Raw genomic sequence first — 18936 nt, 5'->3', positions numbered from 1 at the left:
ATTTTATTTTTCCGTGGGATGATTTTATTACAAAATACAAATATCTGTGTATCTACTCACTCGTAAGGCAGTGCTGTGTGTGGGGGAGCGAGAGCATTGAAGTAGCTCGCGTCCGTCGCGTGGACTGGGGACAGCTTGTACAACGGGGCCAGAGCTAGCACCTGAGGGGGGAGGGGGTAGAATTATTCATAGTTAGTTGATGTAACGGTTTACTCACGCGTATTTATCGGGAACGCCCGACTAGTTTCATTAGGTTAATTAAGGTGTCGAAACTAGTCGGGCGATTTTGATTAATGCGTGTAAGTAAACCGTTACAAAACACGGTGTAGAAAACAGGGGTGTTTTAAGATTTCCGTGTCTGCCTGTTTGTGTCTGTGTAACATAACAGCTTCTGAACGAATTGACGTATTAAAGGTGAATTATATGCGAGTGTTTTTAGATAATATGTTTCATAAACAATGGTCGGGTCATTCAGAAGTAGTGGGTTGGGGGCAATTGAAATTTAAACTCTATCTTGTTAATGAGTATAGGGATGACAACTGGGTAAAAAAAGAAAAAATCTCATTAGTCCCTCAGTTAGATAATTGAAAAGTATGAGACACGTATGTTTTTCCTTTTTCAGAAAAACTAGAATTGACAAAGATTAACTGCTTTAAAGTTTAGGAGAGGGGGCTTGTGACGTAACGATATGGTAAAATGTATACTCAATCGTAACGTCACGCGTAAGTTTCATTCACTGTAATTTGGTCAATTTATGTTTGCGGGACAAATTAAAAAATACGTATCCATTATTATACAAAAAATTACAAGACGGACACTGCACAAAAAAATTGTCATCATCCCTATTGTTTATCCCATCCACAGGTATATGTAAGTATGTGTGTTACACACGGGCACGCTGTAGTGCTTGGCGGCCTGCGTGACGGCGCTGAGTCCCGCTCGCGCCAGGACCGCGCCCCCCCCCAGGGCCGCCACCACGCTGATCACCACCTGTAGGGGCAACACGGTGTGTTACATACACTGTCCGGTTTGGGAGTAACCTTTTGACAGGTCTTAAAAATTTAGTGCAAAGCGACGAGAAATAAATAATGATATTTAAACAACATGCTCTATCCGTTTTAGGAATAACCTTTTGGTGAAAATTGGTAAAAAAAAATACGTAATTTGTACATCGTACATTAAGTTATTTAGTATATATTAACGCAACATGATATGTCCGTTTAAGGAATAACCTTTCGACATATCCTGAAAATTTACTGCAAAGTGACGAGACATAAATTACGTAACACTTATATTATGTAAGTGTTAATTCTTAAAATATCTGTATCAATCATAGGGGTGACATCTTCTACTTAGAAAAAACCCCGTAAATAAAAAGAAGAAAAAAAAACATACTCTGTACGTCTTAAGGTATAATCTTTCAACAGGTAAGTCAGAAATGGTATTTTTCTATTAAAAGAGTGACTTAAAAAGTTTCTTGTCGATCTCTTCACCAAAAAATGCATTTTTTTTTCTTTGAATTCTTCCCTAATATATCTGAGTAATGTATTTTCTATTAAAAGAGTTCATCATCATCATCATCATCATCAGCCTATCGCAGTCCACTGCTGGACATAGGCCTCTCCAAGTGCACTAAAATAGTTGCTTAAGAATATTCTTGACTTTACGCAAAAAGTCAGAAATTTTCAAAATATTTTTTTTTTTTTTTCAATTTACATCCATGTACAAGATAACATTATCAAACTTTAAAACTAAATCTTTGTTGACATTAAAAAAAAAAAATCCAAAATATTTTTCTGCGTTTATCAATCCATGCATAGATAATTATGACATACCTTGTTGACACGCGACATGACAGCATATATGGAAGCCGAACTGACGACAGTCACTGATATACCAGCCAAGCTCAACCGGTGAGCCATAGCGTGACTCTAGAAACAAAAAGAGGATGATGTAGTGTTGGTGTTGTGGTTTAAGCCCTGACTGCTGTACTTGGAGGTCGCGGGTTCGATTTAGAATGAGGACAGATGTTTGTGTGTGATCTTTATATTATTTTTTCTAGCTATGTTTCACAAATAATAAATGATTTGTTTTGATAAAATTCTCGTGTCACAGTGGATACTTTGTGACAAAACAATGTTTGCTGGGACAGCTACTTTATCCACAATATGTTATATACACACATATATTTAGGTAAGTAGGTATGTTTATCAGTTGTCTAGTACTCATAATACAAGCTTTGCTTAGTTTGAGATGGCGCTGTGTGCAAGTTGCGGAATATTATATCTGTTTTATTTTTAATACACTTTGTTTCTAGGCATCACTCTTAAATTGACTGGTAGAGAATGCCTCAGGCGTTAAGTCTGCTATTATACATTGTTCATGTATATATAGTGTAATAAATAGATAAAATATAACATAAAAAAAATCCCACTTTTATAAACTTGTTTGTTATTCCGGTTGGATTTTTGTAACTCAATTTTAAGATACTCCCCAATAAGCTTGATACTATTAAAAAATACCGCAGCAAAATCCGTTGAGTAGTTTTAGAGACGCAGACGTAAGCATTTAAATGGACATGGGGACAGAGAAAGCGACTTTATATTACACTAGCAGTTGCCCGCGACTTCGTCCGCGAGGTTAGAAGACAAAAGTTATGACATCGTTACAATATCGCAATTTTCTTACGGAACCCTTGTATTTTTGAAATAAATTATCGCCTGTGTCAACGGGGATTATGTAGCTTCTCAACAGTGAAATAATTTTTCACATCGGACCAGTAGTTTCGAAGCCTGTTCGTGTCAAACAAACATACAAACAAATCTTTCCTCTTTATAATATTAGTAAAGACTATGTATTGATAGGTCTGCTACATACCTCAGTGGTATCAGGTCCCTCCGCCAGTATAAGCTTGTAGTTCCTGGGCGCCGCCCTCAGGAACCTCTCGGCGAGGTCGCTGGCTCCGTACGTCAGGATGACCTCGTCTCCGTGGACGTGCTCCTTGGCCTGGCCGCACACTGAGGATACTGAGGACTCCAGCTCGCCGCGCAGCTGGTGGAGGGGAGACAGGTTAAGTGAGAGGTCCGAAGATATAGGCTAAAGATAAAACCGGTTGGGTGATGGGTGACAGTGAGGGTTTCGTTCAAAAAAGATAATGGACAGGTGGGTGACATGGTTGTCACATATCATTAGAAAATTTACGACAGCTTAAACGGCTTTATCATCATCATCATCTCAGCCTACAGCTGTCCACAGCCAGTGCCGGCGTTAGGGGGCGGGCGTGATGGGGCAATGGCCCAGGGCGACGAAGGAAAGATGAAATTCTTAATATAATTTTACTTGGGATCAGCAATAAACTAACACTTGATATTGCTTCCCTCAAGTGGGCGCCACAATATTTTCGCCCGGGGTGTCAGAGGCCCTTACGCCGGCACTGTCACAGCTGGGCATAGGCCTCTCCAGCGCGACCGGCTCATTGCTACTAAACTGCCTAATCTCGATTAATTATTAGTATTTGTTATTGTAGCCGCAACAGAAACACAGCGTTGTGACTTTTTTTTAAGTCTAGCTATCAAGGTTCGCGAGATAAATTCTGGTGATGGATGGGCAGACAGGCAACTGATCTTCCACAGTGAGGTTCCGCTTTTACCGTTTTGTTGCGAAACCCCAAAAATTAAGATGAAACAATAAGTTAAAATCTTGTTTTACATCACTAATCAGTTTCACTTTATTTTTCACTGACTTGTGACGTATTTGCCTTTCAGACTTTTTACCATCTTTATTGCGTTTTCTTTTCGGACCAGTAGTTAGAGAGATTAGCGCGTCCAAACAAACAAACCTCAGCTTCATTCATAAAGATATACCCAACATCTGTCACACATACCTCAGCAATATGGTCCCTCAAGGGTTCCCTGAGGTCATGCTGAGCAGCCCCGAGGGTCGCCCTCCTCGCTCCAGCAGCCAGCACCAGGCGCTGGAGACTCTCGCCGCTGGCTTCTACCGTCTAGAAGAGAATAATCTGTTTTAATATAATATTCCATAACTTTCACACAACGCCATCTAATCTCAAACTGAGCAAATTATGAGTACTTACTTGACAACTGATAAACATACTTATATATTTCTAAATACACACAGCCGTGTTCATCCCACAAATATTTATCTCGGGCGGGAATCAAACCCGTCTGTATTAACACCAGCCTTTAAATGTATGCTAATAATAGGCATATATAATGCATTTTATAACAGTGCATTCAAAATGTATCATAGTAGCATTTTAGACGAAAGAATAATCCACGGCATTTACTTCTGATGTTATATCGATAAGCACTGAGTAAAATAATTAAACATTTAATTAGTAAAGGCATATTCACGGGCATTTCACAGGATCGCCCGACTAGTTTGGTCCTGAAACTAGTGGGGCGATCTCAATAAACCCTGTAACTAATGAAGTCTGTACCTGATTAGCATGTGCCCTGTTCTCATCCCTGACAGCCCGCAGTATCCTGCGCGTGACGTTGCCTGCCACCAGCTCGTGAGGGAGCGCGGCCGCCACGCGACGCCCCGCCGCGCGGACCGCGTTGCATAGCTCACTGTAATGCAAGATTGTATATGTAACTAGCTGAATCCCGCGACTCACCCACATAGTATTTTTTTTTGCTGCAATTTTTCCAGATTTTCTCAACCTTTCCTAAACTGGTATGAATATATCAAGACTAAAATTTGTCAAATCGGTTCAGCTGTTCTCAAGTTTTAGACTAACAAACAGCAATTCATTTTTATTTATTTAATTATCACACTCATCTACCATTACAGGTTACTTAACCTAATGTGGTAGCTAGGACTAAAGAAAGGTCTGAGTATTTATGTGAACTAGGGTTTCAAAGATTGAATTACTACGCACATAGTTGCAGGTCTAAATTCTAGCAACTGTTTTAATATGTAATTTTCTGATAATTCTGATATGCATAGGCAATAAGTTAGTTAATATATGTAATAATGTTATCTTTAGACTATGTTTTAGACAGCAGGATTGTCCAAAATAAAGGGTTGCCAGAGTCCTGGTACACGAATGGTAGAGGAACATAGGTGTGTTTTAGCAATGGATTGTCATCTCATGTTTTCCCATTAGAAAAAAATAAAGTGGTGACATTTTTTTTTTTTTTTTTTTTTTTTTTTTTAAATTCGGACAACATCACATACATTGTTCTGAACCCAAAGTAAGTTGCTAAAGCAAATGTGAATACATTGACTCGACCGGGGATCGAACCCGGGACCTCAGAGCTAGGGACACCTTGAAACCGGTGCGTACGCCACTCGACCACGGAGGTCGTCTAATCTCTAATGTTTGAAATTAACTACAAAAGGATATATCTTTTAATTTTGTTTATCTACTTTAGAGGAGCTTGTGGCTAAGCTATAACCGCATAAGTGAATCAATCACAGGTTAAGCTATGCTTGACGCAGTTGGTCCGTAGATGAGTGACCATCTTTGTCATAACGAGTTCCTCCGTGTTTCGGAAGGCACGTTAAATTGTGGGTCCCGGCTGTTATTCCTACATCTTTGACAGTTGTTATAAGGTAGTCAGAAGCTTGAAAAGTCTGACAACCAGTCTAACCAAGGAGTATTGTGTTGCCCAGGTAACTGGGTTGGCCCCAACATAGTTGGCAAAAGGCTAGGCCAATGATTTTGTTTATCTACTTTAAATAATAACGTGGGATCTACAAATGTATGATTTACTTCAATATTTTTTTGATAATTTTGGTTTTTGATAATGTGTGAGGTCGATCTTGGCTGCACGGATAGCCGAGAGGAGGCAACTTACAAGGCAGTAGCGTTCTGTGAGTCACTGATTATGGTTTCCAAGAGTGTGACCATTGCTAGTGCAATGTTATTAGATCCTTTTAACTTGCTGGAACAAACGAAAATTAGATTAATGTTATTAGTTTCTTTGGATGTTAGAGACATTAACACTATAAACCTTTTGACAATATTTTAAGTAAGTTTTTATTAAGGTAATTTTTAGTTTTCATAATATTCCAATAGCAGATCACTATTACAAGAGTTCTTAGCGACGTTTTATGTATTTAATATAATGTGAAAATGATAACAAGAAATTAGGTAGAATTCAAGTTTTAGCATACACTTTACAGGGCTAACATTTGTTTCTACATTTAAACTTGATGTTAAGGGTGAAAATATTAACTTCGTATCAATCTGGCACAGCTTTAGATTGACGTATTGCAGTCTGATGCAATAGTTTTAAAGCCAAACAAACATTACACATAACTTATGAAAAACATACAAATTTAATATATTACAATAAGATGTACCAAGATAATGTTTTCAATAATACAATAAATGTATAATTTAACTACTTTAAGCAACAAATTAGAAGAAATTGTAAGTAAAAGTTAACGTACCCATTCTTTATGTCAGACACAAATTTTCCTATTAAATCGATAAATTTGTCATCTAAATCTTTACCAGGGCCTTTTGAAGGAGACATTTTATTATTTTTATTCAAGTTTATCACACTAATAAGTCTACAATTCTATAAAATAAGTCTGCAGTGTTAGCATAAAAAATCAAGATGACAGCATAACATAACCTCAAAAAAGATGTGACGTTTCACTGACGGCGATAACGTTTCTTTTCCTTTCAGAATGAAATTGTTTTATATAATTGAATTTGATTACAATATAACATAATGTAGGACAAAATCAAACAATAATATTGGTTTCAAACCAGAAATATAAAATTTATTACATCACAATGTATTCAGAACGTAACGATTTAAAACTCATTTTGATTGAAATAAAATTACAAATATCAATAATTAACGAAGCATTAAGGAATTATTTTCATTTAATTTATCTTAAAACATATTACTTAATTTATTATAATTAGATTCTCGGTTCATAATTTATTGTCATAAAAGGAGGGAAAACATAATTTTCATAATATTTTCAACAGATACAATCAGTTATCCAGTCGTCGACTGATTGGAGTTTGTCTATCTGAACTAGTCTATCAATTTATCGACTACAGTCATGATCAACACACCGGCACAACCTAAAAATCTTAGGCGGACCAACAAAAAAGTTTTCCTTGACATCATCCCACGAAACTTTCCCAATAGTTTGGCAAGAAATATCTTCATACATCTTTCTTTTTCTTGTTACCAATGACATTTCTCGACTACTATTAATAAAAGATGTTAAAACATCATTAATTTCATTAGAATTGTTAACTTCAAGTAAATTGTTATTATTTTCGATTTGAGGTTCATTTTGTTCCTTATTACTTTGGTCACTTATATTTGAATTGTAATGATTGTTATTATTTGAGTCTATGGATAGTTCTGTTCTTGGCGTTCGCATTTGTTCTATGTTTTCATAGCTGGAGGCTTCATTGTGAGACGAGGTTTTCTCTGGATCTAAAACAATCAATTTTAAATTTTTAGGTTATTGGTGGTCAACATTTTTTAGTGCATATAATCATATTTTATCCATATTAGTTTTTTGCAATCCGTTGTCGGACGTGTTGCCATGACCTATTACTTAGCTTTTATATCCAAGTATTGATCAAAAAGACTCCCTACCATCCTCAACCTCAGTACAAGGTGGTGACATAAACTCCTCGGATGGAAAAGTTGTTGGTCACCATGTCAAACCGCGGTGTGTGTAACTGGAATGTTGTGAAACCGTCCGCGACACAAGCATTAAGAAAAATACTCTCACCATTTACGTCTTCCAGTACTGCATGACCTCTGATATCTCCTCCTCTCACCACTCCTGGTGGTAGAATGGGGCTGGTCACCGTCTCATACACGGGACTCACTCTACCGACGTTCTGCTGGGCGCCGTCCACGTGGACCAACGCTACTGTTGTGATTTGTCGGTAGTCGATACCTGAATTGAGGAAAAAGGATATAAGATTTATTAAAAAACTCGTAAAAACTTCTAAACGGCTTAACCGATTTCTAATAAACATATCTAAGAACACTCGCACATAATTTACCTTTAATTATCAAACTTATCTAAAACACTCGCTCAAAATTCACCGTGAATACAAAAAAAAAATTCATCATTTTCACCTTCATGTTCAGCCTCATCTTTCTGTTCGGAAAACCCTAACGAAATTGCAACCTTTACAATATCATCATCCTAGCCTTTTCCCAACTTTGTTGGCGTCGATTTCCAGTCGAAATACTCAAAACACAATACTTTATTGTTTTCCATATGTTCTGCAGAGGATAAAAAAACAATTCAAAGAGACCCGTGTCGGCCACGAAGAAATTTAGGATGCAGCTAAGTACCAGTGTTTTACAAGGAGCGACTGCCTATCTGACCTCCTCAACCCAGTTACCTGAGCAACACGATACCCCTCAGTCAGACTTACTGGCTTCTAACTACCCGTAACAACTGTGAAGGAATAATAACTTTAACACACATACCTGTATCAAATGTATCATCTGCTTCGTCATCCCTGACATCCATTTCTTCATCCCTTATTACCTCATCACCAGCTGTTACTTCACTGATCTGAGCAGTTCCCCTTTCTTCTACACCTATATCCATATTAAGACCACTAGCTTCATCGATTTGATGACCTTTATCTAAATTATTTGACGTTTCTTTTTCATTTATAAGTTGTTTATTTGATTCTCCTGTAATATCCATTGATTGAATATAAACATCTGTTATTTTATCTTGGTTAGGATTTGAATTAGTTTCAACTGTTTCTCCTTGTGATTTAGAATTTGATTCGTTTGTGTTATTGTCTGACTGTCTTGTGTCAATCATTTCTTTATAACCGTTTATATTATTGGAATATTCATAAATATCATCATGATTTATATTCTCATTATTCGATTCTAATGTTTTCTCTTCATCCATATCTTCATCTTCCGATTCTTGATGATTATCGATAAGATTATTCGATTCTCCCTCAACAACATTCGAATTGCCATCTACAGACTCATTACTCGATTCGAAATCAGCGTTATACCCGTCAGAATTGATTGTTATATGGGAGATTGTACTTAATTCATCTTGATTAACATCCGTAACGTCCATTTCAACATCTGACGCATAATTTTCATTGAAATCATCAACATCATTACGAATAACGTTTGTAACATCCATTGCTACATCAGCCCCATCATTTTCATTAAAATCATCATCAGTTAAGTCATCTATAGAGCCAGTTATATTACAATCATCACTGTCAATACTTTTATTTTCAATGAATAGTTTTCTATAAATTCTTTTAATTTTTTTGAGAAGTTTTTTGTAATATTCTTCTGGTTCATCGTGTCTATCTGGTTCCCTTTCTATGATGAGTGGGGGGAGGGGGCTGTAGGGGCGGGAGGGGGCGTCAGATACGTCCCGAGTGTGGAATATGTTGGATGAGAACGATTCTTCTGGTATAGGAGACAGAACTGTAAATAATGATGGTATTTTTTTTAATTTTTGATATGTGGTTCTGTGATTGTTTAAAAATGAAATCGTTTTTTTTACTTCACTGGTCACACGAGGCTAGATAGATGTGAGAAATAGACACCAAAATCCAAATCAGTTGTTTTTAAAAAAAAAACGACTTCCGCAATAAAGAATTTAAAGCTATAGAGTCGCGAGAGGTTTCAATAACATTCAAGTCACATGCAAAAAGACACACAGACTCACAACAAGCATTCGTGAATTACACAAACGCTTGTATTATGCGGGGATCGAACTTACGACATGTCGCGCACAGCGCTTTTGGGGTGGTGACCTATAACCACACGGCTACCTATAAGTGCAATCGAATTTCAACTAATATTATGTTTAAATGTCAAAAACATATTGCTAGTCTGTCTCTTTGTTCTAGCTTATTTACGAAATGAATAAATCGATTTCAGTACAAGTCACTGTTAACAATATCGAAGACGTTGTAATACATTGCGTAGTCGCACAGCTTCGGTATCAACAGTAATACGTCACCGCCAGCAATGTATTACAAATTAAATGATATAATCTTAAATTCTATTCACAACATTAAGCATATTTTAATCGTTAAAACATCCTTATTTGTAGCGCCATAAAGTTAATTTTCCCCCAAAAATGAGTTTTTTGAGGTTATCTTTATAAATTAATTCAACTATTGCAATTATCTTACCCGGTAAGTCGTAGAATAAACTTTTTACTAGCATGGACTTCCGTCTCTGCCATTCTTCGTTGTATGGACGCGACATCTTGGTTCTAAATTTGCGAATAAACTGAAGAGCGTTAAAGAAATAATAAGTATTATGAGGGTAGGTCGAGAAATTATCAGTGCCGGCGTAAGGGCCACTCACACGCCGAGCGAAAATATTATATTAAAAAAAAATAAAAAATAATCGACCTTTTTTTAAGATGCGTACTTTTTATTAATATTCCATCATTAATAGCACAGAGCTTAGAGGCAAGAGATTCAACTCTCCGACCTTGGCGCCCCCCAGAATTTGTCGCCCTGGGCCATCGCCCCATCACTTCCCCCCTAACTGGAAATTATCTGGTATATAAGTACAGTACACATTGTTTGAGATTTCGAAACGTACGACCAACAATGGTTTGCATTAGACAAATAGACAAAAAGACATGAAAAAAGTATATCGTTAAGAGCTAAATATCAACAGTTTATATTAATATTAAAAGTACCTAAGTGAAAAATATTTGCTTTCATTTTGGTTTATTCCATCTACAAAAGAAGATTTTTAATATTTCTTTAAACAACGTGGTTTTACATTCAAGTTTGATAAGATAAAATATATTTTGAATTTCCCCTTTCATCCCGCCCTTTATAAATCTTAACTTCTAAAATATAATGTTTTTGAATCAAGTTGTTGATTCCCATTATAACTACGGACTCAAATAGACTGTTAATATTTCCTTACAATATTAAAGCAAAGGACAATCTCCTATTCAGATAAAAATACATTACTCGTAATATAATTTTGCGAAACCAATCTGGTCATTGCAAAAATCTAGGTACTTTTGAGGGAACAAGGTTCTTTTCGACAGCGTTTCGATCACGATTACAGCGATTTGTTTTTTCAGAATTAAAGTGTATTCACATCATCCAATAAATTCACTTTGGGTTTAATTATTATACTAAACATAGTCTCTAATGTTTTAATATCAAAATATTTGTGTTTTAACGAAACGAAATCGCTACGAGAGATTTCGTTTCGTTCGCCTCGCTGAGCCAATGTCGGTATCGAAAACGACCTTGTTCGTACCACTGCAGTTTTCTGTCAAACAGTCCTCTGTCAGCTGTCAGTAGTCGATCAATAAATTCACTACGAAATAAATTTGCAATTTCACATCAATTAACGATTTATATCCGCAATGCCGACATGAAAAACGATCAAAAATATACTATAGTGAATTTAAAATGCAGTTTCAGTGAACATTTGTGCGTGAAACGTTTTAAAACTGTGTCTTTAACGTCGCAACGCTTGAGCGAGTACTCGACCGGAAATGTACATTGTGTTTGTGTATTTCCATTAAAAAACAATAGAAATGGATTTGTCCCCGGACGAGGATCACTTCCAAGGCCGCTTGCTGCATCAGGTGAACGTATAACATAGTTATAAGTAGCAATATGTTGGCTTAAATTAACTCGCCCACGATGGATACACCTTCGGTTTCCTTCACTACAGCCTTTATAACTCTAGTGTTCTGAATGTAGAACGCCGCACAAGGCCTCTATAATTATAGTAATTATCATCAAATGCTCTGGATTCCTTCGAATTTCTTGTAAAATATTATTTAAAAATGACGGTAAAGTATTGATTTTAAGGAGATTTTTATTATTTGATTCCTAAACAATATACAATACACAATATTATACAAGGATGTGTGGTATTGTTTAAATAGATATAGACATTTATTTTTTATTTAATATCTAAAATTCCTGTCTCCGGTAATCTTATTGTTTACAACTCACATTCTTACAATTGCTTTCTAAACAACATGGCATACTACTTACATCCTTTAGCTAATGTTTCAGTTTCCTTCAATGGATAAGCAGACTGAGATGTCAAGACGAATGCCACCTCAGTCTGCCCTTGACCATGATACCTGCAAAGGTTTCGAAATGTCGGGAACTAAAATATAAAATTAAACCGTGATAAAATCCGTAAAAGTAGTTTCATTTCAATGTCTAACATTCGCGTAAACGTAAGAAACCACTATGTAGCCTTTAGGTATTCATACTTACTAAAGAGTTTAATTTTGAATAATTTGAATTCACCATAATGAATGAATAACTTTTTGTAACATGTAAAAAAAAAAATTACTAATAGTTATTGTAGAGTAGATAAGTAGCTTGTGGCTAAGCTGAAGGTCTGTCTTTGGATGGGTGACCATCTGAGTTCCTGTGTTTCAAAAGGCACATTCAATTGTTGGTCCTGGCTATGATTTGTAAATAAATAATAAATAATAATAAATAAATATTCCACAACTTTCACACAACACACACACAATCTTTGACATTTGTTACGGTCAGTCAGAAGCTAGAAAGTCTGACAACCAGTCTAAATATGGGGTATTGTGTTGCTCAGGGTTGAAAATGTCACATAGGCAGTCACTTCGTAATGTTTTCTTAGAATGAAAGCCATCATCTATCATCATGATCCCCGAGTTATAAAAGAAGTTATGTAGTATACAAATCTGTATTTTTCTCTGGTTATTTAGTGACCACCTGAAGGAGCCTTTTCTTATTGGATTTTTGTATAAATTAGAGTTCATGCGTTATACACTATAGCATTCCGTTTAAAAGGCATAGAAGATAGAAAGAAATCCATATGGGCTCCTATGGGCAAATACAATGGTGCAATATTCATTTATAAATTATAAAATTAAAAAGTCCTCAATCCATTGTAGATTTAGATATAGATATAGAAATATAGACTCCTAATATAAGCACCAGTGCCGGCGTAAGGGCCACTGACACCCCGGGCGAAAATATTTTGGCGCCCACTTGAGGGAAGCAATATCAAATGTTAGTTTTTTGCTGATCCCAAGTAAAATTATATTAAGAATTTCATCTTTCCTTTAGCGTTAAGTAAGGCGGTGGAAGTATTCCACCTCTAGCGTAGAGCACAGTTCTGAGGGTTTGCGCCAGGAGAGGCAAGAGACTCCAACTTCAGACCTTGGCACCCCCAGAATTTGTCGCCCTGGGCCATCGCCTCACCACGCCCCCCCCCTAACGCCGGCACTGATAAGCACTAGCATCTTCACCAACTAACCTGTCAATGTTACTGACAGCATACATGCCAGTCTTTTCACCAACTAAGCCTAACTTTACTAACATTATCTCCCCTCCCAGGCCGCCTTATGGGACAATCTGGAACTCCTCCAAGAGCTCCTAGCTAGCGGTGCATCAGCAGACGCTCGCGACGCCAGCAGCCGCACCGCGCTGCACGCGGCCGCGCTGGCCGAGCGCAGTCGATGTCTCGCCGCGCTGTGCTCGCACGGGGCGCAGCTCGACGCCTGCTCGGACACCGCTACTGGGGGCAAGGTGAGACAGGAAGAAGCCGTATAGTGCGTGATAAAAGGATCAAACTTATACTCCTGTTTGGTAAGAAGTATTTTAGAGTACTGTTCACCCATATGGACACCAATTTATAACACACACATAGATCGTATAGAGGCAATACAGAGACGGTTCGTTCGAGCTCTCTGCTTTAAATGTGGGCTAAGGCGTAAAATACCAGAGTATGTTGATAGACTTCGCAAGTTTTTTTTGGCACCTTAGAGAGTAGGAGATGGATGGGCGACTTGTGCACCCTTCATAAAATTGTGAATGGCTCAATGGATGGCTACCTTCTTGAAAAACTATACATTAAAACACCAACTCGATCTGTACGTGTTCCACAACTGTTTAGTATTCCTACAATCAACAACAATGTATCTCAGAATAACCCATTGCATAGAATGTGTAAGAACTATAACGCTATCTGCTCACAAACCGATATTTTTCATGATAAATTAAGTGCATTCAAATCTTTTCTCTCTCATTACAAGAAAATGTAACTTTAGTAATCCACCACCCGTTCAGTTGTAATTTAACCTTAATTAGTCATAAGGGTAACCTTAATTTTTAGTAAAACGAAGCATTGTTCATTATAAGTGTCGTGTACAGTTGTAATCGGATTTCAGGTTCACTCATAGTTTGTTATGAAGATCTTTTTTTTTTCTACTATATGAATCTGTTATCTGTATCTGTACCTATTGAAATAAAATAAAAATAAAAAAAACATTACCCTCCTTCTTTGGCAGTCGGGTAATAAAAAAAACCTAGCACGAGAGTCGCTTTCTTAAAAAGCTGGGCCCAGTTAAGGAGTTTGTTGTGTGAGTTGAAGCGACTCCCGTGCTTCTCAATTTAATCCCTGTGTCGCGGGAGCTTTCATGTTTCATGCACAAAGACACCCAGACCCAGGACAAGCATTCGTGGATCACACATGTTTGTCCTGCTCGAGGATCGAACCCGTGACACTCGCTTATATGATGTCGGATGACTAATTTCTGCTTTCTGCAAAATTAATTTACTCTCCACATGGTTATTAGCCGCTAGTAAAACTTATCAAAAGATATTCATACCGTTTAGACAAGCTACATGCATGCAGATGGATGCATTTAACATTAAAACATAACACTAGTTGTGACATTTTACTGCACGGATAGCTTAGTGGTTGAGGTTACCACGCCTAACTCACTGCAAACGACGTGTCCCTTGTGTTAATCCCCGCGTAGGACAAAACTATGCGTGATCCACGCATGCTTGTCCTGAGTCTGGCTATCGTTATCCAAGTGACTTGAAAATTTGTGTAAACCCCCGCGACAAAAAACTCAATTCCTCATTCACGCCAACAAAAAACACACAAATCAATGACACCTATTCATAATAATGACAAAAACCCTCTCATCCTCTCCCAGACAGCCCTTCACATCGCAGCTGAACGCGGCTACGTGGAGAACGTCAAGACGTTATTAGCAGCGGGTGCGTCGCTAACCGTACTTGACGCTCACGGCGACACACCGCTGGCGCTGGCGGAGAGGAACAACTGGAGACATGCTGCTCATGCGCTGAGGGATGCCAGAGGTGGGTTTAGTGTTGTATGTAACTGTTGTCTAGTGGGGTGTAGATGGTGACATGGCGTTCGCCAATAGCATACCAACTGATGACTGGAGATACTCTATCAACGCCTTGACCAACGGAGCAAGAGGTAGGTCTAATTTTATATCTAGACAACAGAAGCTGCAACGGAATAACATAATCAATATACAGCCTGGTGACAGACGGACAGATAGTGTCTCAGTAATAGGGTAGACATTCACCCTTTTTTTTGCTTAATTATTGTGAACGGAAATCCCTTTTCTCGGTATCGATAGTCATCATATGACTCCTTTCCGCTTTGGGTTGAGCGGATTTGAGTGTCAGACTCCTACTGACCAAAACCCACCCATGTTCCTTCTTTTGCCTTTCGTGTACCGGAGCCGCAACTCTTTCAGACAATCCCTCTATGCATACGGTTCCCTAAGAATATAAACGCTATGTCACTCCCAGAATCGAATGATACACAAATACGTTTCACAGTAGGAACTATTTTTAGGTAAAAAGTAAATAACATCTGACCTTAATCTAGACCTAGCTCGTAGTCTATAAATAAGCCTTTAACATCCAGATGAATTCTAGACATAAATATAGTTGACTAGCGGACGCCTGGCTGACTTTTTTAAGCGGTATTTTTGGTGGTATGTTGAGATCGGCTTCCAGTCTAACTAGATTCAGCTAAGTACCAGTGTTTTACAAGGAGCGACTGCCTATCCGACCTCCTCCACCCAGTTACCTGGGCAACACGATACCCCTTACACTGGTTGTCAGACTTTCTAATTCCTAACTACCAAATATAGGACCTAGCTTATGATCTCTTAAATCCCAGGAAAAAAAATTGTCCGTCCACGCGCCAAACATCCCACTAACATTATAAACGCGAAAGTTAGTATAGATTCATGGATATTTCTTCCTCTTTCACGCAAAAACCCCTGAACGGATTTAGACGAAACTTTGTACACGGATAGTTTATAACCAGGATTAACACATAGGATAGTTTTTATACCGATTTTATGTTCCCGTGTTATCATTTTCGATGTGTAGCGGGCGAGTCCGCAGGCAATAGCTAGTCTTGTTTAAACAGCGTTTTGTGACTCAGTTACCGCGTGCCGGTCGCGACGCGCACACGTCTCTCTGACGGTGTGATAAAAATATTTATTTAGTAAATAAAACTAATGTTATCTGATAAGGGATGTGAGAATAAATATTACAGAAATAAAGTGTGTGTATACAATACAATATCTCAGTGGCGTGCACTTGGAGAGGCCTATGTCCAGCAGTGGACTGCGATAGGCTGATGATAATGATGATGATGATACAATAGTTAAAAGTTTTTAAATCGTGATGTAAAAACGTACTTTAAAGCCGATGTTTATTGAGATCTGTTTCCAAATTTATTTATTTTGTTACATAGTGAATTTGTGTGTGTTTGTGTAGTGTATCTCTTAAAAGGGTGAAGCTATTTGGATGCAGTTGTTATTTATTTGGATTCCGGTATCTAGTGTTGGTTTTTTAAAGATTGGAATCTGTTTAGCAGTGTGAAGGTTATGTTTGAGAGATTTTGCTGCGGTAGGGTTGAAATATCTTTCGGTTTTGAAATATTTACTTTAAAAATAAATATACCAGTAATAGCATATTGTGAAATGTTTTTGTGTCAAATAAATTTACGTAAAAACTTATACATTCAAATTGAACTTTATTCTACTAATATTACAAACATGAAAGTTTGAAAGTATGGATGGATATTTGTTACTCTTTCACGCAAAAACTACTAAACTGATTCGGATGAAATTAGGTAATCATATAGTTTATAACCTGGATCCACTTAACGATACTTTTTATCCCGATTTCATGTTCCCGTGGGATCATTCGATTCGAATAAAGTCATTAGATGATTTTCAATTCAGAAAATGGGGGGTGCAAATAAAATTGAAAAAAACGTGATAGTAAACGTTATTTCTTTTCATAACCACGCAGGCAAAGTCGCGTGCAACAACTATATGCGTATCTTTTAAACAATATCAATACCATGGCAATTTGGTATTTGTGTAAAACAAACTATAATAATAGTAAAAGTCAATAGTGTAACTATAATTATGTTTTTAGTCTATAAGCTATTTTAATAGACTTTTGATGAATACACAAAATAGTGAAAAAACATAACATAGCAACATATATGATGTACAAAAGCGCTATTTATGTCATAAGTCCGCGGTACATATTTTTTCCCACGTTTTAATAAACTCACTTTCTTGTTTGTTTGTCGTTCCGCTTGGATTTGTGAAACTCAATTTTGAGGCTCCCCCCGATAAGCTAGCAGGCTGAAATTTTTAATTTATAATCGCCTCGGGCTAGATAAAAAGATTTTTTTGATTTTCTTTTAACGTAGAAAAGCTGCCATTTGGACCTATGCAAAAATTATCAAGTTTAGCTTAGTAGTTTTTATTTTTTTCTCGATTGTATATTTTTATTGTTAAAACAATATTATCTAATATATTTAACTAGCTGTTGCCCGCGACTTCGTCCCCGTCGGTAGAAGATATAAGTTATGATTTATACCTGCCCTGTGTTTTCCACATTTTCCATTGTATCTTCGCTCCTGTTAGTCGCAGTGTGATGGTTTATAGCCTAAAGCCTTCCTCGATGAGTGGTCTATTCAACACAAAAAGATTTTTTCAATTTAGACCAGTAGATCCTGAGATTAGCGCGTTCCAACAAACGAACAAATAAACTCTTCAACTTTATATCCAATACTAGCTGTTGCCCGCGACTTCGTCCACGTGGTTAGAATTTTCCCCATTTTCCATTGTATCTTCGCTCCTATTAGTCGCAGCGTGATGTTATATAGCCTATAGCCTTCCTCGATAAATGGTCTATTCAACACAAAAAGAATTTTTCAAATCGAACCAGTGGTTCCCGAGATTAGCGCGTTCAAACAAACAAACAAACAAACAAACAAACTCTTCAGCTTTATATATTAGTATAGATTTAAAACTCCCGTGTCACGATGTTAGTTACCGTACTCCTCCGAAACGGCTTAACCGATTTTTACCAAATTTGATATGCGTATTCAGTAGGTCTGAGAATCGACTAACATCTATTTTTCATACCCCTAAGTGATAAGGGTGGTCCACCCTTAATGTTTTGTCTCCACTGTGATCATCGACTGTTAGGCGGTACGTAGTTCGCCGGGATAGCTAGTATTATTATTGTAAATGTTTAATACAGTTTATAAACAATATTATTTCTTATCGAGTTCTTATTAATAAGCGTTTGTTTGTTCTTGTGACCTGTTAGACCATTATCCAATTGAGTTTAATGAATCGATTTATTACGAGAATCGCTATAGATAGTATTGAACTTTGAGATCATCATTTCCCTGCTATGTTGGGGTCGGCTTCCAGTCTAACTGGATTCAGCTAAGTACCAGTGTTTTACAAGGAGCGACTGCCTATCTGACCTCCTCAAATTCCAAGGGCACCAATGCTGCTATTTACAATGGCCGATGAATGACAATATTCGTACTCTCGTAAGCATTTTGCCAAAGCAATAATTGGAAATTCAATACTGTCACTGTTACAAAGGAATAGGGATGATGACAATTTTTTTTTGAATTGTCCGTCTTGTAGTTTTTTGTATAATAATGGATACGTTTTTTTTATTTGTCCCGCAAACATAAACTGACCAAATTACAGTGAATGAAACTTACGCGTGACGTCACGATTGAGTATAAATTTTACTCTATCGTTACGTCACAAGCCCCCTCTCCTAAACTTTAAAGCAGTTAATCT

At 37.2% G+C, this 18936-nt stretch overlaps 3 protein-coding genes across 3 annotated transcripts in view; 1 reads left to right on the top strand and 2 right to left on the bottom strand.

Annotated features, from left to right (window-relative positions):
- The window catches only part of LOC113492244, a 102641-nt gene extending 96003 nt beyond the window's left edge, over positions 1-6638 (bottom strand). Inside the window, 8 exon segments of the mRNA XM_026869627.1 lie at positions 57-161; positions 892-990; positions 1836-1931; positions 2878-3051; positions 3884-4003; positions 4460-4592; positions 5826-5912; positions 6424-6638. Of these exon segments, the coding sequence (XP_026725428.1) occupies positions 57-161; positions 892-990; positions 1836-1931; positions 2878-3051; positions 3884-4003; positions 4460-4592; positions 5826-5912; positions 6424-6509 (900 nt within the window). The 5' untranslated portion in view covers positions 6510-6638.
- Positions 6639-6919: 281 nt separating this feature from the next.
- Positions 6920-10368, bottom strand: LOC113492243 (probable serine/threonine-protein kinase DDB_G0283337). The gene is made up of 4 exons (XM_026869626.1): positions 10163-10368; positions 8460-9446; positions 7744-7914; positions 6920-7439 (listed from the first exon to the last, which is right to left on the bottom strand). The coding sequence occupies exons 1-4, from the start codon at positions 10236-10238 to the stop codon at positions 7039-7041; spliced, it is 1635 nt and encodes a 544-aa protein (XP_026725427.1). The 5' UTR covers positions 10239-10368; the 3' UTR covers positions 6920-7038.
- An 832-nt stretch (positions 10369-11200) lies between these two features.
- The window catches only part of LOC113508742 (leucine-rich repeat serine/threonine-protein kinase 1), a 66355-nt gene continuing 58619 nt past the window's right edge, over positions 11201-18936 (top strand). Inside the window, exons 1-3 of the mRNA XM_026891824.1 lie at positions 11201-11598; positions 13358-13549; positions 14968-15133. Of these exons, the coding sequence (XP_026747625.1) occupies positions 11548-11598; positions 13358-13549; positions 14968-15133 (409 nt within the window). The 5' untranslated portion in view covers positions 11201-11547. The remainder of the gene's footprint in view (positions 11599-13357; positions 13550-14967; positions 15134-18936) is intronic.

This window comes from Trichoplusia ni, chromosome 3 (genome assembly GCF_003590095.1).
Source record: "Trichoplusia ni isolate ovarian cell line Hi5 chromosome 3, tn1, whole genome shotgun sequence".
NCBI classification, from domain to species: Eukaryota; Metazoa; Arthropoda; class Insecta; order Lepidoptera; family Noctuidae; genus Trichoplusia; species Trichoplusia ni.
The sequence above is the reverse complement of the archived record's forward strand: the minus strand, read 5'-3'. Positions and strand labels throughout refer to the sequence as shown.